Source organism: Polyodon spathula, chromosome 19, assembly GCF_017654505.1.
Source record: "Polyodon spathula isolate WHYD16114869_AA chromosome 19, ASM1765450v1, whole genome shotgun sequence".
NCBI lineage: Eukaryota > Metazoa > Chordata > Actinopteri > Acipenseriformes > Polyodontidae > Polyodon > Polyodon spathula.
This window is the reverse complement of record NC_054552.1, coordinates 227767-238696: the sequence shown is the minus strand read 5'-3', so window position 1 is coordinate 238696 and position 10930 is coordinate 227767. Positions and strand designations below refer to the sequence as shown.

The following is a 10930-nucleotide window of genomic DNA, read 5'->3' as shown; positions in this document are numbered from 1 at the left end:
GTGCAGATCGGGCAGGAAGCCTCAGACTTGCAGACTCCTGTCCTGCTCAACACGCAGACGGAAACTCGGTGGAACTTCAACTTTTCCTGCAGCCTGTCGTTTCTTTCTTTCTTTCTTTCTTTCTTTCTTTCTTTCTTTCTTTCTTTCTTTCTTTCTTCTGACAGAGAAGAAGATAGGAAAGAAAGCGACTGAAAGTCTTTCTTGTTTCTTTCTTTGTTTCTTTCTTTGTTTCTTTCATCCTTTCTTTCTCTCTTTCTTTGTTTCTTTCTTTGTTTCTTTGTTTCTTTCTTTGTTTGCCAACTTGCTGAAGCGGCTGCTGTGCGGAGAGAAGAGACGAGTACAGGGTGCTTCATTTTCTCAAGAGCCGCTGGTGAATATTGTTACTGTGTTATTCGTTTGATTTGACGCGCTCCCGTGAATGTTGTTACTGTGTTATTCGTTTGATTTGACGCGCTCCCGTGAATGTTGTTGCTGTGTTATTCGTTTGATTTGACGCGCTCCCGTGAATGTTGTTACTGTGTTATTCGTTTGATTTGACGCGCTCCCGTGAATGTTGTTACTGTGTTATTCGTTTGATTTGACGCGCTCCCGTGAATGTTGTTACTGTGTTATTCGTTTGATTTGACGCGCTCCCGTGAATGTTGTTACTGTGTTATTCGTTTGATTTGACGCGCTCCCGTGAATGTTGTTACTGTGTTATTCGTTTGATTTGACGCGCTCCCGTGAATGTTGTTGCTGTGTTATTCGTTTGATTTGACGCGCTCCCGTGAATGTTGTTACTGTGTTATTCGTTTGATTTGACGCGCTCCCGTGAATGTTGTTACTGTGTTATTCGTTTGATTTGACGCGCTCCCGTGAATGTTGTTACTGTGTTATTCGTTTGATTTGACGCGCTCCCGTGAATGTTGTTACTGTGTTATTCGTTTGATTTGACGCGCTCCCGTGAATGTTGTTGCTGTGTTATTCGTTTGATTTGACGCGCTCCCGTGAATGTTGTTACTGTGTTATTCGTTTGATTTGACGCGCTCCCGTGAATGTTGTTACTGTGTTATTCGTTTGATTTGACGCGCTCCCGTGAATGTTGTTACTGTGTTATTCGTTTGATTTGACGCGCTCCCGTGAATGTTGTTACTGTGTTATTCGTTTGATTTGACGCGCTCCCGTGAATGTTGTTACTGTGTTATTCGTTTGATTTGACGCGCTCCCGTGAATGTTGTTACTGTGTTATTCGTTTGATTTGACGCGCTCCCGTGAATGTTGTTACTGTGTTATTCGTTTGATTTGACGCGCCCCCGTGAATGTTGTTACTGTGTTATTCGTTTGATTTGACGCGCTCCCGTGAATGTTGTTACTGTGTTATTCGTTTGATTTGACGCGCTCCCGTGAATGTTGTTGCAGTGTTATTCGTTTGATTTGACGCGCTCCCGTGAATGTTGTTACTGTGTTATTCGTTTGATTTGACGCGCTCCCGTGAATGTTGTTACTGTGTTATTCGTTTGATTTGACGCGCTCCCGTGAATGTTGTTACTGTGTTATTCGTTTGATTTGACGCGCCCCCGTGAATGTTGTTACTGTGTTATTCGTTTGATTTGACGCGCCCCCGTGAATGTTGTTACTGTGTTATTCGTTTGATTTGACGCGCCCCCGTGAATGTTGTTACTGTGTTATTCGTTTGATTTGACGCGCCCCCGTGAATGTTGTTACTGTGTTATTCGTTTGATTTGACGCGCCCCCGTGAATGTTGTTACTGTGTTATTCGTTTGATTTGACGCGCTCCCGTGAATGTTGTTACTGTGTTATTCGTTTGATTTGACGCGCTCCCGTGAATGTTGTTACTGTGTTATTCGTTTGATTTGACGCGCTCCCGTGAATGCTGTTGCAGTGTTATTCGTTTGATTTGACGCGCTCCCGTGAATGTTGTTACTGTGTTATTCGTTTGATTTGACGCGCTCCCGTGAATGTTGTTACTGTGTTATTCGTTTGATTTGACGCGCTCCCGTGAATGTTGTTACTGTGTTATTCGTTTGATTTGACGCGCTCCCGTGAATGTTGTTACTGTGTTATTCGTTTGATTTGACGCGCTCCCGTGAATGTTGTTACTGTGTTATTCGTTTGATTTGACGCGCTCCCGTGAATGTTGTTACTGTGTTATTCGTTTGATTTGACGCGCTCCCGTGAATGTTGTTACTGTGTTATTCGTTTGATTTGACGCGCTCCCGTGAATGTTGTTACTGTGTTGTTCGTTTGATTTGACGCGCTCCCGTGAATGTTGTTGCTGTGTTATTCGTTTGATTTGACGCGCTCCCGTGAATGTTGTTGCTGTGTTGTTCGTTTGATTTGACGCGCTCCCGTGAATGTTGTTACTGTGTTATTCGTTTGATTTGACGCGCTCCCGTGAATGTTGTTACTGTGTTATTCGTTTGATTTGACGCGCTCCCGTGAATGCTGTTGCAGTGTTGTTCGTTTGATTTGACGCGCTCCCGTGAATGTTGTTACTGTGTTATTCGTTTGATTTGACGCGCTCCCGTGAATGTTGTTACTGTGTTATTCGTTTGATTTGACGCGCTCCCGTGAATGTTGTTACTGTGTTATTCGTTTGATTTGACGCGCTCCCGTGAATGTTGTTACTGTGTTATTCGTTTGATTTGACGCGCTCCCGTGAATGTTGTTACTGTGTTATTCGTTTGATTTGACGCGCTCCCGTGAATGTTGTTACTGTGTTATTCGTTTGATTTGACGCGCTCCCGTGAATGCTGTTGCAGTGTTATTCGTTTGATTTGACGCGCTCCCGTGAATGCTGTTGCAGTGTTATTCGTTTGATTTGACGCGCTCCCGTGAATGCTGTTGCAGTGTTGTTCGTTTGATTTGACGCGCTCCCGTGAATGCTGTTGCAGTGTTATTCGTTTGATTTGACGCGCTCCCGTGAATGCTGTTGCAGTGTTATTCGTTTGATTTGACGCGCTCCCGTGAATGTTGTTACTGTGTTATTCGTTTGATTTGACGCGCTCCCGTGAATGTTGTTACTGTGTTATTCGTTTGATTTGACGCGCTCCCGTGAATGTTGTTACTGTGTTATTCGTTTGATTTGACGCGCTCCCGTGAATGCTGTTACTGTGTTATTCGTTTGATTTGACGCGCTCCCGTGAATGTTGTTACTGTGTTATTCGTTTGATTTGACGCGCTCCCGTGAATGCTGTTTCTGTGTTATTCGTTTGATTTGACGCGCTCCCGTGAATGTTGTTACTGTGTTATTCGTTTGATTTGACGCGCTCCCGTGAATGTTGTTACTGTGTTATTCGTTTGATTTGACGCGCTCCCGTGAATGTTGTTACTGTGTTATTCGTTTGATTTGACGCGCTCCCGTGAATGTTGTTACTGTGTTATTCGTTTGATTTGACGCGCTCCCGTGAATGCTGTTACTGTGTTATTCGTTTGATTTGATGCGCTCGTTTAGCAGTTCTGTGTTTGTTCTGCGGGTAGCTCGTATGCAGGTGGGACTCGTCGCTCAGGCTCCGCTGTCTCATAGGGACTCTGTACTCAGAACCATCACTATTTCAGTGGGGTTTACCGAAGAGAATTTATACCGCTTTGTCGGAAAGTCCAAGTGATTCACAAACATAATCCTCTAAAGTAATGACACACACTCTCACACACACACACTTTAAATGCGTCGGTGCAATTCGTCAAATAGGGGTTTAATTGGTAAAAAGGAAACTTTTTGGAGATGAGGAGTTACAGGCAGATGATCCTCCGAGCGAAAGCAAGCAGACCAATCGAAATACCTTTCAGAATAATCCATACTAATGACAGGATCCTGCTGAAAAGCAGGTGGTTTTTATTCTTATTTATTTATTTTATTTTTTGCATGTGTCAGTCTCTGGGGAAACATTTATTTAAAAAGCAAAGTTGTAAATTTGGCTCCTAACCATTAATCCTGTGTAAATGCCTTTCTCAAATATCTCAAGGAGTTGCTATTTTGTTCCAGTTGTTGTTTTTCTCGGGTGTAATAAGAGGTATGCGTGTCGATGTACCGTATTGTTTTTTTATGTTCTATATACCCGTCTATATATATATATATACTTAATACTGACTGATACATTGGCATGTCAAGTTCACGTTCAACATATGACACAACATATCATAATCAGACAATATAACAATAATAATATAATAGCTTGACATAATAATTAATTATAATAATAGCTAAACTACAGTTGTGCTCATCGCCAGCTCGTTGGCTCTTTGAGGTAAGTGCAGGTAAGCAGGTAAACGCTCGCTGTGAATTGTGATCCTGAGACCCCTGTTGGGTTTGCAGGGCTCTGATATTGAAGATCTTCAGCCCCTCCTTCCTCCCACAGCTTCGATGGACCCTGGCAATGACCCCTACCACTTCAGCTCTGACACGCTGCCCTCTGACCCCCGCTTCATGGCGACAGTTGCTAACGGTTTCGTGGGCACACGCGTGTTCGGGGACGTGATGCATGTGGGGGGGGTGTACAGCGGGGGGGTGGGGGTCTGTCACCGTGCCGATGTGCCCTCCCCCCTGGCAGTGAGAGTGAGGCTGGACCGAACTGAGTCCTCAGGGCTGAGGCAGCGATACACACTGGACACACGCGCAGGTACACACAGGAATGGGCAGCCCTGGGTCTCTCAACTGGGCTGTGGCTTTATCTCTGTACTCTCTCCAGGCTGGTTCTCTCGCTCCCAGTCCTGTGATGATGTCACTCTCTCTCTCCAGGCTGGTTCTCTCGCTCCCAGTCCTGTGATGATGTCACTCTCTCTCTCCAGGCTGGTTCTCTCGCTCCCAGTCCTGTGATGATGTCACTCTCCCTCCAGGCTGGTTCTCTCGCTCCCAGTCCTGTGATGATGTCACTCTCTCTCTCCAGGCTGGTTCTCTCGCTCCCAGTCCTGTGATGATGTCACTCTCTCTCTCCAGGCTGGTTCTCTCGCTCCCAGTCCTATGATGTCACTCTCTCTCTCCAGGCTGGTTCTCTCGCTCCCAGTCCTATGATATCACTCTCTCTCTCCAGGCTGGTTCTCTCGCTCCCAGTCCTGTGATGATGTCTCTCTCTCTCTCCAGGAGGTGCGAGGGTGGTCACTGATGCTCTACTGAGCAGTTATAGAGTTGAGGTGTCCAGACCAAAGAAGAGCGTAGGTCAGGTATGATATGAGAGAGAGAGGTCCAGGCTCAGTTCGAACAGAGAGAGCTCCCAGGAGGCTGGGTCGTTTATCACTACTATAGTGAGAGAGAGAGGTCCTGCCCCAAGAGAGCGAGGTCAGTGACACTACTACAAGAGTCCTCTCTCTCTCTCTCTCTCTCTCTCTCTCTCTCTCCTCAGCACCACCAGATGGCTGTTAGTTTCACATGACGTCTCTCTCTCTTAGTTCTCTCACTCTCTCATAGTCCAGAGCTGGGTCACTCACTACTCAGTACCTGTGATGAGGTCCACTCTCTCTCCAGGCTGGTTACATTCACGACCCGTCCTAACAGTGAGACAGTCAGGACTCCCACTACTACAGAGTGAGAGACTCTCAGGTCCACCACGAGAGAGACAGGTCTCTCCTCCCAACTACAGAGAGACGAAACAGACACCACACTCTGAGGAGGAGAGGAGATGAGAGTTAGATAGAGATAGATAGTAGAGAGAGCAGAAGGTATCCGACCAAGAGAGTGAGGGTCAGGACACTACACTACAGAGAGAGACCAGAGAGAGAGAGAGTGTGTGAAAAGAGGCCGGAGAGAAGACGACGAGCAGAGACAGAGACTATCTCTTGTCTGTCTCTCTCTCTCTCTCTCTCCAGGGTGGTTCACTCACTGTCAGTCCTGTGATGATGTCACTCTCTCTCAAACAATCTTGGCTCACCGCTCACACCCCAACCTGCTGGCCATGGAGCTGAGAATGGAGCGTCAGGTGACCCCCGGAGAGTCAATCACAGTGCAGCTCCAGAGCTCCTTCACCCCACAGAGCTCAGACATCGCCTTCGAACCCGGGCCAGACTACCAGGGGGGCAGGTGAGCGTGACGAGAGAGAGGCAGGGGAGAGACAGGCAGACAGACAGGCGGACAGACCGACACACACAAGCTTGTTGTTCTTCTTCTCTCAGGCACATCTACGGATGCACGTTAACCCCAGAGGTTCCGGGAGGACCCCAGCCCTGCATTCACTTGATCTGGACCCCACTGCCCGCCTCCCTCTCCCTCCCGGCCGCGCAGAGCAGTGCATGCTGGGTATTCCTGACCGCACTGGCCGACACCGCCGAGCGCGCTCAGAGCTGCTACTCCGAGGGGCTGGCTCTGATTGGCTCGGGGGACCTCCTCCCCTCCCACCGGCGGGCGTGGGCGGAGCTCTGGGCAGGAAGTGCCGTGCAAGTGAAGAGCCCCGCCCCGCTGCAGCAGGCTGTGATTGGCTGCCTGTACTACTTGCTGAGCGCGCTCCCTCCCCTGAAGCAGACAGACTTCCTGTTCAGTGGACTGAGCCCCGCAGGGCTGAGCAATGGGAGACGGGGAGAGGATTACTGGGGACATGTTTTCTGGGACCAGGTGAGCTGTAGACTATTGTACAGGAGGCTGGACGAGACAGGCTGGACGCTTCTCATTGAATATTGTACAGGGGGCTGGACGAGACAGGCTGGACGCTTCTCATTGAATATTGTACAGGGGGCTGGACGAGACAGGCTGGACGCTTCTCATTGAATATTGTACAGGGGGCTGGACGAGACAGGCTGGACGCTTCTCATTGAATATTGTACAGGGGGCTGGACGAGACAGGCTGGACGCTTCTCATTGAATATTGTACAGGGGGCTGGACGAGACAGGCTGGACGCTTCTCATTGAATATTGTACAGGGGGCTGGACGAGACAGGCTGGACGCTTCTCATTGAATATTGTACAGGAGGCTGGACGAGACAGGCTGGACGCTTCTCATTGAATATTGTACAGGAGGCTGGACGAGACAGGCTGGACGCTTCTCATTGAATATTGTACAGGAGGCTGGACGAGACAGGCTGGACGCTTCTCATTGAATATTGTACAGGAGGCTGGACGAGACAGGCTGGACGCTTCTCATTGAATATTGTACAGGAGGCTGGACGAGACAGGCTGGACGCTTCTCATTGAATATTGTACAGGGGGCTGGACGAGACAGGCTGGACGCTTCTCATTGAATATTGTACAGGGGGCTGGACGAGACAGGCTGGACGCTTCTCATTGAATATTGTACAGGGGGCTGGACGAGACAGGCTGGACGCTTCTCATTGAATATTGTACAGGGGGCTGGACGAGACAGGCTGGACGCTTCTCATTGAATATTGTACAGGGGGCTGGACGAGACAGGCTGGACGCTTCTCATTGAATATTGTACAGGGGGCTGGACGAGACAGGTTGGACGCTTCTCATTGAATATTGTACAGGGGGCTGGACGAGACAGGCTGGACGCTTCTCATTGAATATTGTACAGGGGGCTGGACGAGACAGGCTGGACGCTTCTCATTGAATATTGTACAGGGGGCTGGACGAGACAGGCTGGACGCTTCTCATTGAATATTGTACAGGGGGCTGGACGAGACAGGCTGGACGCTTCTCATTGAATATTGTACAGGGGGCTGGATGAGACAGGCTGATGCAGCATCTGAAATGTATCAGAATTACAACACATTAAATGATCAGTACTGCTTTACTTATTCTTATTTAACATAAGGTCAGAGTTTCATCCGCCTCTGTCCTCTCGCCCCCCCCAGGACACCTGGATGTACCCCCCCGTGCTGCTGTTCTACCCTGAGCTGGCTCGCGCCATCCTCAGATACCGGATCCACACACTCAGGGGTGCCGTACACAACGCTGCCCAGCATGGGCTCAAGGTGCAGGGGTGGAAGAGAGAGGGGGGGATGGGAGGAGCTGGAGGAGAAGACACGGGAGAGAGAGGGACTGGGAGAGAGAGGGAATGAGAGGAGAGCTAGAGGAGAAGACACGGGAGAGAGGGGGAATGAGAGGTGCATTCTGGGTCTGTCTCTGTGTTGGGTTCAGGGTTGTCTCTGTCTCAGGGAGTGAAGTTTGCCTGGGAGAGTGCAGTGACAGGGCAGGAGGTTTGTCCCGATGAGATTTACGGATTGCAGGAGATTCACATCAACGGAGACGTCTGCTTCGCCTTCCAGCAGTACCTGCACCTCACACAGGTACCATACCTGCCTATCCACCTGATTATACACCTGCCTGTACACCTGATTATACACCTGCCTGTACACCTGATTGTACACCTGATTATACACCTGCCTGTACACCTGATTGTACACCTGATTATACACCTGCCTGTACACCTGATTATACACCTGCCTGTACACCTGATTGTACACCTGCCTGTACACCTGATTATACACCTGCCTGTACACCTGATTATACACCTGCCTGTACACCTGATTATACACCTGCCTGTACACCTGCCTGTACACCTGATTGTACACCTGACTGTACACCTGCCTGTACACCTGATTGTACACCTGACTGTACACCTGCCTGTACACCTGACTGTACACCTGCCTGTACACCTGATTGTACACCTGCCTGTACACCTGCCTGTACACCTGCCTGTACACCTGATTGTACACCTGATTGTACACCTGACTGTACACTTGCCTGTACACCTGCCTGTACACCTGCCTGTACACCTGCCTGTACACCTGACTGTACACCTGCCTGTACACCTGATTATACACCTGCCTGTACACCTGATTATACACCTGCCTGTACATCTCTGTACACCTGTAACATTGGGCTAACATGTGGACTGAGCTATGTGGAACGGACATTGGACGGACATGTGGACTACATTGGTGGACTGACAATGGTGGACAGACGAATGTGACCTAATCTGTGGACGACCTACTGTTTACGGACCATGTGGACAATGGAGGGAGATGGGAGAGAGAGGGGACAAGTCAATTCCCCCAACATACCGAGATCTGGTCTCGGTCTCTCTCTCTCTCTCACACTCCTTCCTCATCTGAGTAGAGATAGACTCTCTCTCTCTCTCTCAGGTAGCGATGTGAGCGAGTCATTACCGACCCTCATCCAGTCTCTCAGGATCTCTCCCTGTTCAGTAAGGGGGGTGGCTGGGAGGTGGTACAAGGCATCGCTGATTACTGGAGCAGCAGAGTCACCTGGAACCAGGAGCAGGACTGCTACGACATCACCGGTGCGTCAGTGTGAGTGTGTCTGTGTCTGTGTCTGTGTGAGTGTGTCTGTGTGTGTGTGTTGTGTGTGTGTCTGTGTGAGTGTGTCTGTGTGAGCGTGTGTGTCAGTGTGTGTGTCTGTTCACACACCAGACACAGTCCCACTCACACTCACAGTCACCACCACATCACACACTCACACAGACATAGACACAGTCACACACACTGTGGACAGCCACACAGACATAGACACCAGTCACCACTCCACCCAGACACACACACTCACACAGACACATCGTCACACACACAGACACAGTCACACAGACACGTCAGTGTGTGTGTGTCAGTGTGTGTGTGTGTCTGTCTGTGTCAGTGTGTGTGTCAGTGTGTGTGTCTGTGAGTGTCAGTGTGTCAGTGTGTGTGTCTGTGTGAGTGTCTCTGTATCTGTGTCAGTGTGTGTGTGTCTGTGTGAGTGTGTCTGTGTGTCAGTGTGTGTGTGTCAGTGTGAGTGTCTGTGTGTCTGTGTCAGTGTGTCTGTGTGTGTGTCTGTGTCAGTGTGTCTGTGTGAGTGTGTCTTTGTGTGTGTCTGTGTGAGTGTGTCTGTTTGTGTGAGTGTCAGTGTGTGTGTGTCTGTGTGAGTGTCTCTGTATCTGTGTCTGTGTGAGTGTGTCTGTGTCAGTGTGTGTGCGTGTCAGTGTGCGCGTGTGTGTGTGTGGGGGTGTCTGTGAGTGTCAGTGTGTCATTGTGAGTGTCAGTGTGTGACCACTGTGTGAGTGGCACTGTATCTGACACAGTCACGACTCACCCAGACACAGTCATCACACACAGTCTTGTGTCTGTGTCTGTGTGTGTGTCTGTGTGAGTGTGTCTGTGAGTGTCAGTGTGTCAGTGTGAGTGTCAGTGTGAGTGTCTCTGTATCTGTGTCAGTGTGAGTGTGTCTGTGTGAGTGTGTCTGTGTGAGTGTGTGTGTGTGTGTGTGTGTTTCCGTGTGTGTCAGTGTGTGGGTCACACTGTCACCTGACAGTCACGGTCTCACAGTGACATAGACACAGTCAAACCCGGTGTGTCTGTGTGTGTCTGTGTGAGTGTGTGTGTGTGTGTGTGTGTGTGTGTGTCTGTGTGTGTGTGTGTGTGTGTGTGTGTGAGTGTGTCTGTGAGTGTCAGTGTGTCAGTGTGAGTGTCAGTGTGTGTGAGTGTCTCACCCACAGTCCACACCACCGTCACACACACACCCACACCTCACACAGTCACCACTCACAGAGTGTGTCAGTGTGAGTGTCTCTATATCTGTGTCAGTGTTTCAGTGCTGTGCCTCTGTCTGTGTCTCAGGTGTGATGCCTCCGGATGAGTTCCACGACAGTGTGAATAACTCTGTCTACACCAATGCTGTGGCTCAGGTGTGATGCCTCCGGATGAGTTCCACGACAGTGTGAATAACTCTGTCTACACCAATGCTGTGGCCAAATCCAGGTGAGACGGGGGCACTGTCTGGTAGTGAAGTCCAGGTGAGACGGGGGGGTGTCTGGTAGTGTAGTCCAGGTGAGACGGGGGGGTGTCTGGTAGTGTAGTCCAGGTGAGACGGGGGGGTGTCTGGTAGTGTAGTCCAGGTGAGACGGGGGGGTGTCTGGTAGTGTAGGGTTCCTGGACTCTTCTATAAGAGCTTCTCTCTTCATAACTACAACCGTTTCTTGGCTGTTAAGGTGAGGTGGTTGACAGTGTTGTGGCGGGTCTCTCTCTCCAGTCTGCAGTTCGCGGTTGACTTGGC

The 10930-nt window shown here is 49.5% G+C and overlaps 1 protein-coding gene across 1 annotated transcript; it reads left to right on the top strand.

The window, feature by feature from the left end:
• The first annotated feature begins 289 nt into the window (after positions 1–289).
• On the top strand, positions 290–10568 carry pgghg (protein-glucosylgalactosylhydroxylysine glucosidase). The gene is made up of 9 exons (XM_041219229.1): positions 290–370; positions 4215–4257; positions 4359–4619; positions 5803–6013; positions 6106–6541; positions 7738–7857; positions 8041–8172; positions 9077–9188; positions 10495–10568. Exons 3-9 carry the CDS (start codon positions 4364–4366, stop codon positions 10566–10568), a joined length of 1341 nt encoding a protein of 446 aa, XP_041075163.1. The 5' UTR covers positions 290–370; positions 4215–4257; positions 4359–4363.
• The last annotated feature ends 362 nt before the right edge of the window (positions 10569–10930 follow it).